Raw genomic sequence first — 20,890 nt, 5'->3', positions numbered from 1 at the left:
CAATGACATGAGCTGAAGCTGTCTCAGCCCCCCCCCCCCCAACTACAGAAGGCTGCCTCGCATTAACAGTGGTATTTACCCATACAACCCTGTCTGCTTCTTCTCAGGATCAACATCTTAGGGTCGGATCCCCTGAGTACACCTTTTGACAATGAGTTCTACAACGGCCTCTGTGACCGGGTGCGGGATGGAACCACTTTGACATACTACCGCAAACCTTGGAACTTAGCTTTTCTGGCCTATGAAGTAAGTCACCACAAAGGAAAACATATTGTTTTGTTTGGGTTGGGAAAAGGTGCCTTGATAAATTTAACAGTAGATGCGGTGAAGAGTTCAATGCAGTAAGAATTTAAAGTGAGCGTGGGGCTCACTGAAAGGAGAGATGTATCTTAGACCTCTTCAGAAACACACATCAGTCTCTCATTAGTCCTAACTACATACACCTAGTGATAAAGATTTGGTGAAACAGCTGTATTCTATAAGAATCACCTAGGCTTCTGAACTGACTAAAAACAAAATCAGAGCAGATTTCATGCATGATCAAAACGATCAAACTGATTCCACATCAGCTGTTCCTTGAACTAGTCCTTTCAGAAGCTCCATTGTGTCCTCTTCATTCCATATCCAGAAAGTTCTTTCTGCTGATGTCTGTAGCAGGAATCTTAAAAGTTCTTATTAATAAAATCAAACCTGAGCCAGGTATTGGGGTGAACACTGGAAGATCAGAGAGACAGAACAAGCCACAGCTAACCTCACCTGGCCAACTTCTCAGCTGATCTTGTTTCCTCAGACTGGAAGCTTCTGTGTCTTAATACCAATGGCTCTCAGCTGAACTGCTGCTCAAAGTCTAAAAGCTTAACCAGCTAAAAGCTTCTAGTTCCTGGTCCTCATGCCTTATATACCTTTCTGCCTTCTACCACCACTCCCTGGGATTAAAGGCTCACTTTCTGGGATTAAAAGGCGTGAGTCACCATGCTTGGCTGTATCCTTGAACAGATGGATTTCTACCTCTGGAATGCTAGGATTAAAGGCGTGTGCTACCACTGTCTATCCTAAGTATCTAGTGGCTTTTCTGTTCTCTGACCCCAGATAAGTTTATTAGGGTACACAATATTTTGGGGAATATAATACCACCACAGATGTCACTCCCACCAGACTGAAAAACATACAGACTTTTAAAAAGTGTAACTGGTATTGTTTGAAAAACATTGTCATTATAAATAAATCCCTACCCATTTCAGCATGAAGCCATTCTGTTTGCCTGTAGATGCTCAGGATTCGTATCTGGACCAGACTGGCACTTTGTTCACAAATGATTATGTTGCCATATTTCTTGCACCTGTAGATCTAGAATAAAGTCACCAAGTTCCCACAGCTCTGAGGTAAATTTGGAGGTTATGGTCTTTCTCCATAATGTCGTGTTTCCCTCATTTAAGCACAACATTTTGTGAGTGAAAGTCAAGAGTATATCCAAAAAAGTACTTTTCTGAGACGGTGAGATATTTCAGCTGATAAAAAAAAACACTTGCCACCATGCCTGAATGTCTGAGTTTGATCCTTGGGGCTCACAGTGTGGAAGAAGGAACCAGATTCCCGTAAGCTGTCATCTGACTTCCACACATGCACCATGGCATGCAGTGCCTACTTACATACACACTCAACATAAATGAGTTTTTGTGCGTGTGCCAGGGTCTTACTACATAGACTTGTCTAGATTAGAATGCACTATGTAGACCAGGCTGGCCTCAAACTCGCAGAGATCTTCTTGCGTCTACCTCTAAGGTATTGTGAGTAAAAGCATGAGTCGCTAAAAAATTTCAGTCAGGCCGGGCAGTGGTGGCGCATGCCTTTAATTCCAGTCCTCAGGAGGCAGAGACAGGCAGACCTCTGTGAATTCTAGACCAGCCTGGGCTACAGAGCGAGATCCAGGACAGGCACCAAAACTACAAGGAGAACCCTTTCTCGAAAAACCAAAAAAAAATTTTTTTTCGTCAGTAAAAAACTTTAAGTCCTTTTCTAAATGGAATATAGAAAACATGACACCGTTAGTCATTACTAATGGGTGAAAGTTGTTTGGCATGTTGTCTTATTTTGTTTTCAATTCTCAGATCTTAACCTCATGAAATCTTTACTACTGCTAGGTTCTGTGTGTGAAATATGTGAGGTGTCTTTCATGGATTCATGTGTTTGAATACTCAATGCCCAGACAGTACTACTGTGTTGAGAAATTGTGTCGCCTTTACGGCATGGGGCCTGACTGGAGGAAGTGGGTTACTAGGTGAGACCTTTAAAGATTTATCCCAACCCTAGATCCATTCTAAATGTCTCTGCTTCTGCCTTCTCAACACGGGCAAGCTGCCAGTTAATGCTAACACTCTTCTACAGTTGGCCCATTACCATGCACTTCCCACCATTGTGTACCCACTGCATCCATGATGGACTCACTGCAATCTCATGATGGACTCACTGCAATCTCAGACATGTTGAGACAAAATAAGCCTTTTCCCTCTCATGTTTGGGTCACATAGTTTGACCACAGTGATTAAGCAATAATTAATGTAACCTCTGTGACCAGCTCTGTAGCTCCTGTATAAAGGTGAAACTTATATGATATAGAATGGGCTACATGGCCACCCAGGTTTAAACATCAACCTACATCAGGAGAGTAAACACATTGGTTCCCCTTGTTCCACCTCTAGAAAGACATAAGGTTCAACATTTCAGCATGTTTTATACTTTAGGAGAAAGGTATAGTTTCTGCCCTGCACATTACTTATACCTCTGGGATATCTGGAACAGTATCCCATAATCAAACACATCAAGCTTTCTGTTGCAAAACTAATCTATGTTCACACAATGTGGAATAAATGAAATCTATAAATCACTTTTTATTAGTTTCGGTGGGATTAGTGCCTCCAAATGAGTTTTTCCATCGAGGTTATAAAAACACAGGAAGGAATGTAAGCTTGAGTTCTTATTTGGTGCCCATCAGGGAAGAGAGCTTTTGAGTAGAGTTCTTTCTAAGTCCCTGTGTCTCCTTGGTGCTATGACTATGGGTGGTGACCTTGGACAAACCTATTATGGTCTTGGAAAATAAGTAGTTGAGCTTGTCATATCATACATGAATGAACATGAATTCTTGTGAGTGGAAATCTCTATTTTAACTTACAAAGTTTTTTTTTCAGTTTCAAATGGTCAGTAAAATAAATCATCTATCACATTTTTGTGTCTCACTACAAAACCTAAGTTAAGTATTCTTTCTTATTGCCCATTCATTATCTGTTGCTGGAGGGCTTCTCTCCAGCTTCCACCAAGCCCCACAGTCCCACAATCCACATATAAAATAATCACTCAGACGCTTATATTATTATAAACTGTATGGCTGTGGCAGGCTTCTTGCTAACTGTTCTTTTATCTTAAATTAACCCATTTCTATAAATCTATACCTTGCCACGTGGCTGGTGGCTTACCAGCGTCTTTACATGCTGCTTGTCATGGCGGTGGCTGCAGTGTCTCTCCTCCTTCTTCCTGTTTCCCCAATTCTCCTCTCTCTTTGTCCCGCCTATACTTCCTGCCTGGTCACTGGCCATCAGTGTTTTATTTATATAGAGTGATATCCACAGCACTTCCCCTTTTCTTTTTTTTTTTTAAAAAGGAAGGTTTTAATTTTAACATAGTAAAATTACATATAACAAAACAATTATCAAGCAAGAATTATAGTTACAATATTAAATAAGATGTCCTATCTATCTTATATTTGTGAGTTTAAGGTTTTATAACTAACTTATCTTTTATCATAACTGAGGAAATTACAACTATCTAGTTTTCAACCACATCAAAGACCTGAGAAGGAACATAATGGTACCTGAGAAATGGTAGATGGATGCAAGCAACTTTTGGGAATCTTGCAAGAGTAGACCAAGACAGCTGGCAGCCTGGACAGTCACCTAATGTTTCTCAGCATTGTTGGTGCATTCAAATTGGCTACAGGCCTAGAGTATCTGACAGACCATTTTCAGAAGCAGGAATTCTGAGAGACCATCTTACCCTGTCTTGGCAGAGTACAGTGGTCGCTTTCCTTGTGTCCCACTTGTCCAGAAAGGACAGCATTGCATTTGTACTGTCAGCCATCAAGACAAGGGCAATTCTTTGCCCAGTAGGCCATTTTGTGCCAAAAAGACAAACTTCCAAATGGAAATGTCTTAGAAGCCCAACATTCTCTCGGGATCAATTGGTGCAGCCAGGAGCAATTGTGTCTCATGTCAACAGAATTCTAAGTTATTTAAATGCTATAAGAAAGTAGGATGAGCAAGCCATGATGAGAAATCAGTAAGCAGCACTCCTCTGTGGCCTCTGCATCAGCTCCTGCCTCTAGGTTTCTTCCCTGTTTGAGTTCCTGTCCTGACTTCTTTCAATGATGAACAGTGATTTTGAAAGCATGACGCAAATAAACCCTTTCCCCTACAAGATGCTTTGGTCATGGTGTTTCATCACAGCAATACAAACCCTAAACAGGACAGAAATTGTTAGCAAGAGTGTGTGTGGGGGGGGTTGCTGTGAGAGACCTGAACATGTTGTTTTGAGGGAGGACTGTGGAAGGACTTTGGAACTTTGGGCTAGAGAAACCATGGAGTGTTGAGAGCTAGTTCAGTGGGCTACTCTGTAGGAGCTTAGAAGATAAGAATGTTGAGAGCCCTGCAGATGATGACCTGTATGTGCGTACCACCATCCGGCCTTCATTAGGTTGTTTAGTTTATGTTTGTTTCATTCTACCTGTGACTTAAGACTCTCAGAGCAGGACTCAGGGAAGAGGAGGGAGCAGGACTGGGGGAGGAGGAGGGAGCAGGACTGGGGGAAGAGGAGGGAGCAGGACTGGGGGAGGAGGAAGCAGGACTGGTGAAAGAGGAGGGAGCAGGACTGGAGGAGGAGGGAGCAGGACTGGGGGAGGAGGGAGCAGGACTGGGAGAGGAGGGAGCAGGACTGGGGGAGGAGGAGGGAGCAGGACTGGGGGAGGAGGAAGCAGGACTGGTGAAAGAGGAGGGAGCAGGACTGGAGGAGGAGGGAGCAGGACTGGGGGAGGAGGAGGGAGCAGGACTGGGGGAGGAGGGAGCAGGACTTGGGGAGGAGGGAGCAGGACTGGGGGAGGAGGAGGGAGCAGGACTGGAGGAGGGAGCAGGACTGGGGGAGGAGGGAGAAGGAATGAGGGAGGAGGGAGCAGGACTGGGGGAGGAGGAGGGAGCAGGACTGGAGGAGGAGGAGGGAGCAGGACTGGGGGAGGAGGAGGGAGCAGGACTGGAGGAGGAGGAGGGAGCAGGACTGGGGGAGAAGGAGGGAGCAGGACTGGTGAAAGAGGAGGGAGCAGGACTGGAGGAGGAGGGAGCAGGACTGGGGGAGGAGGGTGCAGGACTGGGGGAGGAGGGCGCTGGACTGGAGGAAGAGGAGGAGCAGGACTGGGGGAGGAGGAGGGAGCAGGACTGGGGAAGGAGGGATCAGGACTGGGGAGGAGGGAGCAGGACTGGGGGAGGAGGGTGCAGGTTGGGGGAGGAGGGCGCTGGACTGGAGGAAGAGGAGGAGCAGGACTGGGGGAGGAGGAGGGAGCAGGACTGGGGGAGGAGGAGGGAGGAGGACTGGGGGAGGAGGAGGGAGCAGGACTGGGGAAGGAGGGAGCTGGACTGGAGGAGGAGGGAGCAGGACTGGGGGAGGAGGGTGCAGGACTGGGGGAGGAGGGCGCTGGACTGGAGGAAGAGGAGGAGCAGGACTGGGGGAGGAGGAGGGAGCAGGACTGGGGGAGGAGGAGGGTGCAGGACTGGGGGAGGAGGGCGCTGGACTGGAGGAAGAGGAGGAGCAGGACTGGAGGAAGAGGAGGAGCAGGACTGGGGGAGGAGGAGGGAGCAGGACTGGGGGAGGAGGAGGGTGCAGGACTGGGGGAGGAGGGCGCTGGACTGGAGGAAGAGGAGGAGCAGGACTGGGGGAGGAGGAGGGAGCAGGACTGGGGGAGGAGGGATCAGGACTGGGGGAGGAGGGAGCAGGACTGGGGGAGGAGGAGGGAGCAGGACTGGGGGAGGAGGGAGCAGGACTGAGGAAGAGGGCTACTAAAGCCCTTTGGAACCCAGATTGTATTACAAACCCTGGATGTTGGATATGGAGGTATAAGAGTTGCTACTTTTCCCTTTGAGTTTTCTAGAAGCTGTTCAGGAGAGGATTGTGTGTTATTGTTTCATGTCCCAGTTCATTTATTCTGTTCCATTACATGTTGGAATAATATGGTTTCATTTTTTTTTAACATCATAGGCCTTTAGAGTTAAGAGACATTGAACTTTTAAGGTGTCTGAACTTTTGAAAGCTGTGGATTTTTAAAGATGGACTATATTTTACATTATAGTATAAGCACAGATTTTGAAGACAAGTGAAAGGAGATTTTCACTTAAAGGTGATGCATTCCTGTGCCAAGTTAAAAGGGGAGGGGTTGTGATGGTGAGTTATAATTGTTCATGTGAAACAATATAGAAGCACCTATGGACATGTCCATGGAGGGGTGTCTTCACTGTGCTAATTGATGTGAAGTGACACAGTCTAAACGTGGATAGCACCATTCGCAGGGGTTAGGTCCTAAACTAGGAGAGAAAGAAGACTGAGCAGAAGTAGCCATCAGTTCATCCTTGCCCTGCTCTTAACTATGGATGCAATGTGACCGACTGCTTCGGATTCCTACCTTGACCTCCCTCACAGTGATGGAATCCTGAGCAGAATAAACCCATTCTCCCTTAAAGTTGCTTTCATCGGGGTAGTTTCTCACAGCCACAGAAATGAAACTGAGACACAGACTCTGTATTCGAACCGCAGAAATCCTACTCCAGCACCTCTCTCTCACTCCTTCTACTGCTGTTCAAACCGCTGCCTGATTTGCATCTGTTTTTAACAGCTCTTTTTTTTATTATACACGTTTAGACCAAGGCTGATACAAATCTCAGAAATGAGAATTATGAAGAGGAGATTCAAATATTCAGAAACATCTTCCAGGAGAGGACCTCGAGTATTAACGCAAACTTGGCTCTAAAATTTAAAATCACTGAAGTAAAGTGCTGTTCACGGGTAAGAGGAGTTGACGACGTTTTTCCAGAAGAAAACTCTTCAAACCCTACAGAACTTACAGACTCTGAAGACTCTTCTCTTGGTTTTAAATTTTCATATTTCAAGAGTGAAAATTTTCAACGATTATCGACATATTTATCAAGGACGGTAAGACCTGGGATATATGTATATACATATAAAGACTTTGATAGGACTTATTTCAAACCAACCAAACTCTTTTTAAGGTAATAGGAAATAAAAGTAACCCAGAAAATCTTCACAGAGATATCTAGAACAGGTAGCAAACTGCCAAAGGCAGTGAACTCTCAGATAGTGGACAGTAGTCAGTGAGCGTGACACTAGGTGTTAGTGAGTGGAACGTGTTCTAAGGATTCAGAGCATGTTGTTTGACTGACACCTGAGTATCAGAGCATCCCACTTAACAATCACCGTGATTATTAGTACAATGAAGAGTTAAGATGGAGGATTGTGCTTCTGTATCACATGGCCTCTCAGAAAGATACCTATGTGCTTACTATAGACCTTGTCTCCAAACAGTGGTACGGTGCACTTATGCATGTTGCACATGCAATTGGTCTGCCTACTTTGGAAGCACATTTTTAGACTGAGATTTTAAAAAAAATATCTGTTTATTTTTATACTTAATCCAGATTCAAAGGTCACTTTACCACCTCTAGAATAAATATAAGAATTCTTTTCTGGATTGGTGTGATGCTGATCAAATGCTTCCTCCTCCTTTCCTGATACCAAACACCTGCTTAGACACTACATTTGCATTAATAAAGATAACAGTGAACTCTCAACATTCATATTGTGCATAATTATGTGATTAGTTTGTGTTGAGAAGATGAGAGACCAAAGATTTAAGGACGATCTCTCCAAACAGTTGAATTAGGGATAGTGTGGTTGGGGTTCAAAGGTAGAAAGAGTCTGATGACATGGTTCTGTCACATTGAACCAGAAAGAGAACAAGTTCAAGAGGGCACTTTAATTGGATCACACAGAGCCTCAAAGCTCACTGTAAAGGGTGGCTTTTCTTTCTGTAATAGGGGTTTGAGCTCAACTCTTGACATTCATTATTAAATTTAAAATGGCCCAACTGGGTACTGTGTTGGGAAAAGATTGAGCATGTGAAAACAAGCATAAGGATGATGTTTAAAAAACCAATGCAGGAAGCCGGGTGGTGGTGGCGCACGCCTTTAATCCCAGCACTCGGGAGGCAGAGGCAGGCGGATCTTTGTGAGTTTGAGGCCAGCCTGGGCTACCAAGTGAGTTCCAGGAAAGGCACAAAGCTACACAGAGAAACCCTGTCTCAAAAACAAAAACAAACAAACAAACAAACAAAATGCAGGAATTCAGATGGGACATGGTTGTAATTTAGAAGGGATAGTTCCCATCAAATCCAATATCAGTGTTTGGCGCCTAAGCCATTTGAAGGATAGAGTGGCTGATGGAGAACCTTTCAAGCAAAGTAGGCTGAAAGGAAGACCAGGGTTAAGTTCTAGTTAGATGAAATGTGAGGTCTGTTAAATCTTCAATTGAAAGTTGGTAAGATGTGGGTGCTAGGAGTCTAGAATTTGGGAGAGATCTGGGTTCAAGATATAATTTTAAGAGGTTTTGACATACAGATGATGTTTTAAAATCATAGGATTTTGTTGGGCAAACAACACTGTTATAATACATTTTATAAGCAGAAGAATAAGGGATAAGTTTGGGAAACTTCAATATAAAGGAAATTGCCAAAGGAGAAACCACAGAGAAAACCAGAAAGCACGTGGTGCAATGTCCTTGAACTGTGTTGCTCGATATGGTCTCTGGATCAGCAGTGCCTACATCAATAGGAAGCTAGCCCTTCAAATGCCACCTAGACCTGCTAAGTCAGAACTACATTTTAACAAGACCCCAGGGGTGATCTTCTGCAGCTTGATAAGTGCTACTTTCCAGGACCAGACTAAAAAATCTACTGAACAAAGAAGAAAGATTAACTGTGTCAAATGTGCTAATGGGTCAAAAATGAGGATGGTGATCACTGGCCTTAGGATTATGAAGGTCATTGGAAACCTTGACCAGAATGGTTTTGTCTTTGTGAGGGCAGCAGAATAACTCAATTAGATTAAAGTAAATGGGAATATAGCTCAGTGGTATGGTGTCTGCATAACAGGTTCAAGGCTCTGAGTTATTTTCAACATGCTCCTTTCCCTCGGGAAAAAAATAGATGAAAGAGAAAATAGGAAAAGAAGAGTTGGAAATAGAATGTATAAAAAAGCTTTTCATGCAACGTTGTGTCTAATGAGGACTAGGCGATGGGTTGCAGCTGGTGAGGCTCATGGGGCCAGAAGAATTCTTTTTATTGTCTTAGGATGAAAGAAAGAACAAATTTCCAATTTGGGTGGAAATCATTTAAGACCTACCTTTGAAATCAGCTGAGCCAAAGACTATCACATCCACTTTACTCCAAATCTCAAGATGCCCTTCTAGTTTTGACAGTCATGACAAAAGGAATCCTGATCCATTTTGCTCATCTTTGAGATTCCACTGAGAATTAATTTGTAGTTCAGAAGATGGAGAACTAGTTATGGCTTGCAATGTATGAAGCAAGCTCCTGTTAGATTCTTGTTAATAAAATTCTTGTATTTACACATGAGGGCTTAGAAGCCACACCAAAAATATAGAGAGCACATCCCTTCAAACACAGATTTTCAAAACAAGATATAGAACATTCTACCACCCCAAGAAAATTACATCATGTCCTTCACAGTCAATTCCCTACCAACTGAGAAGCAATCACTGACCAGATTTCGCCTACAATAGCTTGGTTTTGTCTGTTACTATGAGGAGAATCATGCAGCATGCATTCCTTTGTGTAGAACTTCTTTTAATCACCCTGTATTTGAGATTACTTTTTGAATATGTCAGTAGTTTGTTTCTTTTGACTGATTACTCAAAATCCCTTTGTGTGGATATAACACTATATGCTTAGCAACTTCTTTGTTGATGGGTGTTTGAGCTTTTTCCTGTTTGCAGCTATTCTGACAAATGCTGCTGTGGAATCCTGAAACAGATCCCTTGGTAAGCACTTAATAGGGGCATTATGTTTATGAGGGCAGATGAGTGTTTAATTTTATGAGAAACTACCAGGAAGGTCATTAAAGTGTCTGACTGAGCATGTCTGAGAGTTTCAGTTGCCAAACAGTATCAACAACAACAGGTTATGTTCATTCATTCTAATGTGGTCTGCTGTAGTGTTCACTGCTAAAATGTCATTCCCCTGAATGTTCTAGATTTTATGGTTTGTTTGAATGACATGATAAAAAGTCATGTTTCTCTTCTTCAACTGCTTCTCATCAAAGGACAAGATATTTCTGCATGTGAAAGGAACAGTTCACATCGGTAGATTTGTGATGAGAAATCGGGATGTGGTTCTGACAACAACTTTCCTGGATGATGTCAAAGCTCTGCCAACTTTCTATGAAAAGGGAGAGTATTTTGGATTTTTGGAAACCTATGGAACTCACTATAGTAGCTCTGGGTCTCTGGGAGGAGTCTACGAACTGATATATGTCTTGGATAAAGCTTCCATGAAAGATAAAGGTATTCCTAGAAACAGAATTCTGATTGAAGTGAACATTGTTATTTTCATTGCCCCTTTTCAGTAAACTCAGAATGAAATAATCTAATAATCTGTTCCTTTGAGAAATCCTGCTCTGACCTTTGGCATCCAACAGTCTATCAAATGACTCATTGATTTCCACTTTGAATAGGCTCATTTGCTCCCAAAGTACTCAACAGCATTACTGAGAAAAGCACCAAATCATACTATAATGAAATGGCTATTAATGGGAATACGGCTTCTAAGGAAACATTATTTAAGATGTGGAAGAAGGTATAAGAAACAATTTATATAGCCTGTCTCTTAATCCTCAGACTAGTTCAATTTATGTACAATTACTGTCTTCCAAGATATTCTTCAGTGTTAGTGGGAACAAATTGTTCTAAAGGTTGTCTTTGAGAGGAAGAAATAACCAATATGATTGTACAAACATAATGTGCTAACATAAAGTTGAAAACTTAGTTTTGCCTCATATGGTAATTATTATAATCTTATGGGATAGTTCAGTTGAGGCCATGTTGAATAAGACTGTTTTACTCAAAACTATGGGGAAAGAGTAACATAGTGCTTCATCCATGAATCCCCTACAGTTGGGAGATACCTTGGACCTAAAGGTTCATCTGTTCCTTTCAAGAATAAAGTAGAACAATCAGGTACATAAATATATGCCTGTAATCCCAGCTCCTTCGGAGGCTAAGGTAACAGGCTTGCTAAAGACCAGGAGTTTGAGGCCAGCCTGGGTATCACAGAAAGACTTCTTTCATAAAAATAAAAAGAATAATGTAAACTCAAAATGACTGTGTTAATAAATAATAACCATAGCGGGACATGGTGGTGCCATACAATAGTGTAAGTGTAAGAAGATAGATAGATAGATGATAGATAGATAGATAGATAGATAGATAGATAGATAGATAGATAGATAGATCTTTTTATTTTCTATTTCTATTTATTGTTTATTATTTACTTTTATTATCTATATTCTTTATATATATTTTATTATCATTTATTACATATTTTATTATTTATATACTATTTATATATTATATATCTAAATAAAATAGATAATAAATTATAGACTTCAAGGAATTTAAGGATATAAGTGCTTAGGTAGGCATATATCAACTATAGTGAGTTAACTTCCAAGATTATTATTTGTGAGCATGCATAGTATCAGCCAAAACAAAGCTGCTATATATCCAAATCATCTGTCCAAAACAATTGGATATTGTTGTGTGATTCTGTATACTCAACTGAAACAGAGTGATACTTCATAAGGTTAATGTGAGAATTAAATTAGTTAACTTATACAAGATGTTTAGAATAATGTCAGGCATATAATAACCATTCAATACATGTTGGATGTTGCTGTCTCCGTTGGGTATTATAAAAGATTTTACTATAACAACCTTGGTTGACCTATATCCGTTTCAAACAGGTGGAAAATTTAATATGCTCTTTGCTACTAAGTTGATAAGCCAAATGAAAGGATCCCATTAGATATTAATAAAAAGGCGAGTCCGGGAAGACATGATGTTACCCTTGAGTCAATAATGGCATCTAGAAACATATGTATATTTGTCACAAAATAGTAAAGTTAGAATTTATTTCTGATGTTAATAGACCATGTCAAATAATCTTCACATTTGATTCAATAATAGTATCTAGAAACATATGTATATTTGCCACAAAATAGTAACGTTAAATAATTTTCATATGACTCTATAACACAGGTGTTGAAGTGAGTGACATAAAGAAGTGTCTTGGGTATGAACTGGATGCATCTATACACATCCCTCTGCGTCCCATCTCTAATGGACTTACACTCACAGGAAATGTTAATAAGACTGATTGCTTAAAGAGAGGTGATGGGAAAAGAGGTAAGTGTGGACTGGCTGGTTAGACTTAGGAAGGCGGAGCTGATACCTAAGAGCATTGCCTCTCATGATCAGCACTCCAGCATCTTCAATTCGAAAAGTCAAAATCACCTAAGAACTATTTCATTTTTCCTCAGTCACTCACTATGAGCACAAGTGGCCCATAGACACACATCTGTCAAGGCCACTACTGTGCGAGGGAAGCACGCGGCTCAAGGGCTGCTCTTCATGGCACGTGTGTTTGAGTATCTTTTGTGGCAATGATAGAAAACTGGTCACGGGTGGCAAAGTGTCTTGAAGACACGTTCCTTTTTCTCCTTAACTTTCACAAGCTTTAAATGGGCTAATGTAGGACCTTGTGTCCATTACAAAGAACAAGGCCTAAGTTACCTTTCCAAATCTACTTTCAACGTGGCTTGATTAGGTAACCTTTCCTCAGCACCCAACTAGTGCAACACCTTTTTGGAACTCTAGATGTTTTTGTTATAAGCATAACCTTCTCTTATTGATTGTTAGCAAATTAGCAATCATGAAAATGTGCTGGAGACTTCACATCTTCTTCTAATCTCAAAGACTTAAAATTATTTTTATTTAAAAATTTTATTAAACTTTAAATGAAGAACACTTTTTTTTTTTTTCGAGACAGGGTTTCTCTGTGTAGCTTTGCACCTTTCTTGGAACTCACTCTGTAGCCCAGGCTGACCTTGAACTCACAGAGATCCACCTGCCTCTGCCTCCCGAGTGCTGGGATTGAAGAACACTTCTGATTCATCTCTAAGGTGCCAACTGGTAATGAAGGAACTATAGAAGGGAAAGATGGACAATGTGGAAAGTCTAGTTGTGGATATGACTGAGACTAACAAAGGGTCAAAACCCTGGAATTATCGTCTCACAGCATTAAGTTAATTGTGTGACCTTAAGCTAGTCACTATACCACATTAGTTCAGATTTCTCATTTGTACAAATGACAAAGGCTAGAGAAAAACATCTTGTGATTCCTTTAATACTTCATGACTTTAAAAATTTTGCAAGTGTTTAAAGTGATTCAGTTTGGAGAGAAACAGAGAAAGGGGAATAGGATTTGGGAGTGGGAACAAGTTTACTTTTTATCTCATTCTTTTTAGACGCTAATATTTCTATAATATCAAGATAATTTAAAGCATACTATATACAATATCATTATGAAGGTAAGTTTTCATATATATATATATATATATATATATATATATATATATATATATATCACATCCAAAGTCCTGTATGTACTTGTATTTATATGATGAGCTGTAAGTTATCAATCCACCTGGATCGATTGTACCATCATTATTTTTCAAAACAAAGATGATTGAATTCTATAAATTGACTACTGAGAAAAATTGCCCTCTTAGATTATGGAGGGGAGATTTATGTGTGTAATTTTTACAATTAAAGTTCAACAAATACAATAAGCTATCCTAAAAGACATAATACACATTTATCAAATGCCATCTGGATAAATGACCACAGAGATGCAAATACTTCAAGTCTTCCTTGTTTTTTTATTTTCCAGTAAACATCACTAGTGAAAACTTCATAGAGGATGTTATTTCACTCATAAGAGGAGGGACCGGGAAACAAGCAATCCTCCTGAAAGAAAAGCTTCTCAGAGGAGACAAGGCAATTGATGTGACTGACTTTGTCAACTGGGCCTCATCCTTGAATGATGCCCCAGCACTCATTAGCCAAAAAGTAAGGAATGTTTCTTTTATGACTGAAGATGCTGTCTTATTAAACATCAAACTGGGTTCAGATAACAGTTGCCTTTATAAGACAGAGATGTTAGTACTCAAATGCCCTCACATGGTTTCCTTGGAAAAAAGAATTTCAGAGAAGAAAGGCATAGAGTAGTGTCAGACAACTTGGATGACCTCCTCCTGCCGTCTGTCACTCACAGGTGTCGGACGTTTCTGTCTTGACAACACTTAATTCTGCAGACCCTCATGTGTTTCTGAAGGTTTATTAAGATTGTTTATATAGAGTCTATAGTACAGGTTGGAACAAAATTGTCACCAAGAATGGATAGTTCTCTTTGGTTGGCCTTTGGCTCCCCTTGTCTTCTCTGGGTATCACACATCAGGAGATCCTCATCCAAGAGTCATTATGGAAAGAATGTCCATAATATCTTGACAAACATAAAAACAAAGATGGGTAATTTTTGTGACCAGAGAATGAATCCCCTCTCATTCACTTTCTCTTTGTCCAAATGGACTCAACTTTAATGATCCTCCTGGCTCAGCCTTTTGAGTAGCTGAGATTATAGACATGCCCCCTTTCTGATTTTTGTTTTGATTCTGTTTTATGAGGCTGGGTCTAACTTGATAGCCTGGCCTGGTCTTGAACTCTCAGCAATCCTTCTGCATTAGCCTCCCAAGTGCTAGGGGTATAGATGTGAATCCCCAGGCCTGCCTCCATTTTTATATAATGGTAATAGTGTTCTATCTAGGAGACCCTGAGAGTCTGTACTCTTCTGCTTACTCTTGAAGGGGGACATTACATTACAGTTGTAAAGATGTAAATACCATTGCTATTTGGCTGTATCTTTCCACTTACCAAAACATGTATATGTTATTTACCACTCCTTTTTTTCCCTGCTATTATTAGAAAGTAATTGTTGCTTTCTTTCATAGCTTTCAACTTTCCATGCATGTCTTATGGTTTCTTCTCTCCAGTCAAATTGATCTTTGTTCACGATGCCAGTTTTATTACATTTTAGAAATGCTGACATTTTTTTATAGTACTAGTTTCTTGAGAATTTTACTTTCTCACTCTATTTTATTGTCTTTAAAGAGTTCATTAGAGCCACCCAGACTATCTCTCTTATATGAAGAAAGAACTCAGAAACCAAAATTTGCAACCAGTTCTGCATTTTGGTTATAGAAATAAAGCCTTTAGCAGATAAGCACACATCACTTCACATAAGCTGTAGGGGCTCAGGCTATAACACCTACCTGTAAGGTGAAGGTCAATCTGGGCAACCTAATGGGACCTTGCCTCAAAAACAAAAATGGGCCGGGCGGTGGTGGCACACGCCTTTAATCCCAGCACTCGGGAGGCAGAGCCAGGCGGATTGCTGTGAGTTCGAGGCCAGCCTGGGCTACCAAGTGAGCTCCAGGAAAGGCGCAAAACTATGCAGAGAAACCCTGTCTCGAAAAACCAAAAAAAAAAAATGGATCTTGAAATACATCTCGATGGTAGAGCACTGGCCTAGCATAGACAGGGGCCTGTGCTCAACATCCTGGTACAACAACAATAACAACACACACACACACACACACTAAAAACAATACCAAGTTTGACCTTGAAATAGATGCTAAGGAGTTTCTGCTCTCATAAATCTTGTGGAAATGGATCTTTGGGAGATTGGCTACTAATTTCCTCAGGTAATTACACATCCACGATCACTAGTTCACCTGTTGGTGAGGAGAAGCATTCTATTGTTTGTAGACAGCATATCAAACACAGGCAGACACTCTTAACACTAAAATAGTTATCTTCCTTCTTAATTATACAGAGACTTTATGGACTCTCTCCCTACTACCCTAAACTATTAAATTGTTTGCATTTTATCTTCTGTCTCAAATGAAATCAAAGATCTACATACTTAGGTTGCTAGGTTTATCTGGGCAGAACAATGAGGAAGTCACATTATACTAAGTAAAACAATTGATGATTATGATGATAGTATATATTGTCTCCTATATTACAGTGACCATGGCAGTACTATACTAAACAGAGCCTGTGCCTTTCAATATCCCAATATCTTGCCCTTGGCCTCCCTCCATACAAAGAATACAGGCTGGCCTATTGTCTCAGTAGTTACCTTTGTCATAGTCTTCAATTTTCAGGAAAAGATGTTAATCCCCCTATCAGTTTACTTGTATATTGACACAAATATCCTACTTCTTGTCTCTATAGAGTAGCTGAACTCTGTTTATTTTTCCTTTATATCCACTGTTACAATCAAATCCTTAAAATGTCAGCAGAGAGAAACTACATCTACTGCAGATTACCAGGGAGATAGGAAGCTTACAACTTCTGCCAGAGAAATAGCAGCTCGATGACCATAGCTGTAATCTAATACACTGGCTTCCTGTAAGGCTCTGTTTTGGCATTATAAGAAACAAGATTATGTAAGCCTGCTTCGTTTTCTAAAAGGATGTTATGTAATACAATGTTCCCTTTATGGGAACTCATGAGAAATAGTCTTTAATCCCATTTTGTTTCTCCTGGAAATCAGGTGTATTTTCTTATATGCATGGGATTGATAAATTCCATTGTGTATTATTTCAGTGAACTAGAAGATGTAGCCAAATTTGTGGCTCACCTGGTACATGTGGATGTACCAAGCGCCAGGGCTCTTGGTTGCATCAGAGGTGGCACTTGGTTGAGCACTGCCCAGTCCAGCCATAAGAGATGGCTTGAATCTTGTGCATTGGTGCCCCTTTTGCCTCTCACCTTTTCTGTTCTCAGCTTTTCTTTTTTCACTTTCCCATTTACCATGATCACTCTTACCTTTGAGTCAATGAATAATCTACTTTCAGAGTTTCTCAAACGCCATGAGCTAATAATGAATGGAGAACAAATCTACCACTTTGTTCTGGTCTATAATGCTTAGCAGATACACACTGGATGTTACAGACAGCCAGTATTTTAAAGGGCCAGATGCTAACGCTCTGTAGGCGACAGCCATAACAGCATGGTGAAACCTGTGTATAACTCTCTTGTATAGAGGTAAAAAATAATTCTCGTTCTATCAAGAAACCACATTTGGTACACATTGTTAATTATTTTGGATGACTGGAAGAGATCTAAAATGTGATTAATATTAAGTTTGTCATTTTAGCAAGCGTCATGATGAACTGTCTACTTAAATGTGTCTACAACGACAAGAGAGCTAGCTAGTATAGGAGAAAAACTCACAACCTTTTCTTGCTTACTAGAAGACAAGGTCGGTCATGAAAAAGTAAGCTGTGCAGGAAGGCTTCGGGGGCTGCACTGGAACTGTTAGGTCTGCCTGTGGCAGTCTGGATGCCAGGGTTTAGGCTTCTTTGAAACTGCCATGGCCTTCATCTTTATCTCTTGGAACACTATTTAGATAGTTTTATCCAAACTATTTCCTCCATGGTCCTCTATTCCCATATCTTAGATTATCTGGCCTTGACTTTCTTTTGAAGGCAAAACAAGATAAATGCCTTTTTTTTTTTTTTTTCAAAATCCGAAATCACTCTCCTACATGCTTGCCCTGATTGTGCCAATGTGGCAGAGCTGGAAAGAAGTTTCTTTCTTCTAACGGAACTGAAATATGAGTTAGGGTACTGTCTTTGTTTGGGTTTTATTTCTGTGATTACATGCCATGACCACGGCAACTCTTAAAAAGAAAAAAAAATTAACGGGGGCTGGCTTACAGTTCAGAGGTTTAGTCCATTATCATCATGGTGGGAAGCATGGTGGCATGCAGGCAGACACGGTGCTGGAGAAAGAGCTGCGAGTTTCCCCATCTGGATCTGCAGGCAGCAGAGACTGAGCCACACTAGAAGTGACTTGAGCTTCTGAGTACTCAAAGCCCCCTCCCCTCCATGACACACTTCCTCTAACAAAACCACACCTACTCCAACAGGACCACACCTCCTAATAGTGCCACTCCCTATGGGCCTAGGGGGGCATTTTTATTCAAACCACCACAGGTACTATTTTACCAAAAAATATGTTAGTGAACAGTTGTGAAGCCTTAGCAGTTTCTGAATATGTTTTCTGAATGTGAGTCCACTCTCCTTTAGCAGTATTACAAATAGCTTCTCCCACTTCAGACTTCTCACTTTCTTGATGACAGTTTTGATGACATATGGCCTCTCTCGTCCTTTCTATTTTTAAATGTAACCTCGATGATAGCGCACATCATGACTACTTTTGATCAACTGTAACCTCAAAAGCTAACATAGTATCTGGCAATAATAACTGTTCAATAAGCTTCCAGCAAATCAACAAATCTGTGAGTCAGTGATTGAGTGAAGGGTGTTTTACAAGGTCCTCTGTAGAAAAAGATATAAGCTTGAATATTTTCTTTCTTACAGCTGTCCCCGATATATAATCTGGTTCCTTTGAAAATGAAAGATGCATACATAAAGAAACAGAATTTGGAAAGAGCTATAGGCGACTATATCGAAGAATTCCATGTTAAAAAATGCTATCCATGTCAAAATGGAGGTAAAGCAATTCTTCTGGACGGGCAGTGCCTGTGTTCCTGCCCACCCACATTTAAGGGAATTGCCTGTGAAATCAGTCAACGAAAACTGAATTAAGGTGAGGTGAACTAATTTTGATATTTTTAAGGACAAGAGTGTTCATCCCATGGTTAGTTAATGTGAGAATGAGCTCTTAAGTTATTTTGTGATGAACTCCCATGATATATCACATATAGTCTAAATATATTACTATTTACTAAGCAGTGAAGGCTGACAAATCAGCCCTCATAATCCATTTTAACATCATCTACCTCTATATTATTATTTAAACATAAACATATATGAAAAAGCAAATTATAGTTACTGTATCATTCTACCTCCCTCTCCCTTACTTTCTTTTTTGCTTTTATTATTTCCTTTCTTCTTTCCTTTCTTTCTTCTTTTAGTCTCCTGGTTATTCTAATCTATAAGCAGGATAGAGACATTCAATCCTGAACCCAAGTCAACTAATATCTCCAGTGAAAGCTTTCTAATTCCCCTAGGAATGAATTCTTTACATATATGTACCCTACACTTTTCCTTGGTTATTCCAGCATCTATTACCTTGACTCTCCCAACACAAGATAAACAACTCTTTACAGTTTTGAAAAATGCTTGAGTCTTAAACATCATTTTAGCCCCAGTTCCTGGACACTGCACTTCACCAAGACCCAGAAAGTAGGGGAGGAATGTATGCAGAGGGATATGGGCCCAAAGTCAAAGCCCTATTCAACATGAAGATTCAACATCCTTTTGTTTCCTATAGGAGAAAAGGAAAACCTGGGTTCACATGGAAGGGGAAAAGAGAATCCCAGGACTTTCCAACTTTACATCCCACCCTGGAGCGAATCCTCACTGCCAAGTGGAAAGCAGCTTGCTTCATGGAAATCTTACCAGCCTCTGAAGTCTTTTCTTTTTGGTCTACAGTGCCTTTCCACCCTCTTTAATGCCTATAATGCTTCCATTTTTTTTTTTAATTCCCTAATGAAGAGTCAGCAGTGAGATATGCCAGGACTACTTTTTCCCACAGGCAATGCCAATCTCTTGTTAATAAAACAAAATTAAATTAAAAACAGAATGTTGTTCTAAAAGGCTTTAAGTAATTGCCAAGCTGCTTTTGTATGATTAATATATTCCACCAGTCCCATTACCAAGTCTGTACCATGTAATTTAGCTCTTATTTACGTAGTTGTTTCATTTGCCTGTTCATTTATATGTGCATGTGCTCATTTGGCAGATGTGGAACACCTACCACGTACACAGCACTCTGCCCTTATTAAGCTTTGATGTCCAACTTAACTCTAGGAGCCTGAGAAGAAAGGCTGCAGTATGTACCCCAAATATTGTTAGGTTAAGTCCTCTGAAATGGCCTCTGTTTTGCAAACAAAACAAACTTCAGCGATTCCATGCAGTTTAGTTTTGAGTTGTTAGGCTTCTGAGCTGCATAAGACTGAAGGAGCTGATTAAAATGGGCTGTAGTCTTTCTATTAAAAGGCAGTAGGGTCTGAGGGGTGTGTGTGTGTGTGTGTGTGTGTGTGTGTGTGTGTGTGTGTGTGTAAGACAGACAGGCAGAGACAGAAAAAGAGAGACACAGAGAGAGACAGAGACAGTAGAGAGGGAGAATGGGAGAACAAGATGTGTACCAACCACACTCACATGTAGAGGGCAGGAAACAACCTTGGTGTTGGTCCTTGCCTTCCACCTTTAGACAGAGTGACCTTGCTGTTGTTTGGGTTTGGTTTTTTCTACTGCATACACCAGGCTAGCTGGCCCTTGAGTTTCTGGGGATTCTTCTGTCTCTGATTCCCATCTCTCCATAAGATCTCTGGGATTAGAGATGCTCACACCAAGAGTTTAGCTTTCCCATGGGCTCCAGAGATTCAAACGCAGGTCTCTGTTCTTACACAGAAAGCGATTTTATAAACCAAGCAATCTTCCCAGCCTTGAGAACTTTCTGTTTTGAAAAGGTCTGAAGGAAAGGGGGGAAAAGGTAATGGAGGTAAAGAGAGAAGGAAAGAATGAGGAGACAGAGGGAAATGGAGAGAAAGCCA

The 20,890-nt window shown here is 40.8% G+C and overlaps 1 protein-coding gene across 1 annotated transcript in view; it reads left to right on the top strand.

Moving 5' to 3' along the window:
• The window catches only part of C9 (complement C9), a 41,739-nt gene extending 21,822 nt beyond the window's left edge, over positions 1-19,917 (top strand). The window contains exons 5-11 of the mRNA XM_042261478.2: positions 108-246; positions 6,949-7,239; positions 10,443-10,683; positions 12,436-12,582; positions 14,129-14,307; positions 18,690-18,918; positions 19,606-19,917. Of these exons, the coding sequence (XP_042117412.2) occupies positions 108-246; positions 6,949-7,239; positions 10,443-10,683; positions 12,436-12,582; positions 14,129-14,307; positions 18,690-18,917 (1,225 nt within the window). The 3' untranslated portion in view covers position 18,918; positions 19,606-19,917. The remainder of the gene's footprint in view (positions 1-107; positions 247-6,948; positions 7,240-10,442; positions 10,684-12,435; positions 12,583-14,128; positions 14,308-18,689; positions 18,919-19,605) is intronic.
• Positions 19,918-20,890: the final 973 nt, after the last annotated feature.

The sequence above is a fragment of the Peromyscus maniculatus genome, chromosome 15 (genome assembly GCF_049852395.1).
Source record: "Peromyscus maniculatus bairdii isolate BWxNUB_F1_BW_parent chromosome 15, HU_Pman_BW_mat_3.1, whole genome shotgun sequence".
NCBI classification, from domain to species: Eukaryota; Metazoa; Chordata; class Mammalia; order Rodentia; family Cricetidae; genus Peromyscus; species Peromyscus maniculatus.
The sequence above is the reverse complement of the archived record's forward strand: the minus strand, read 5'-3'. Positions and strand labels throughout refer to the sequence as shown.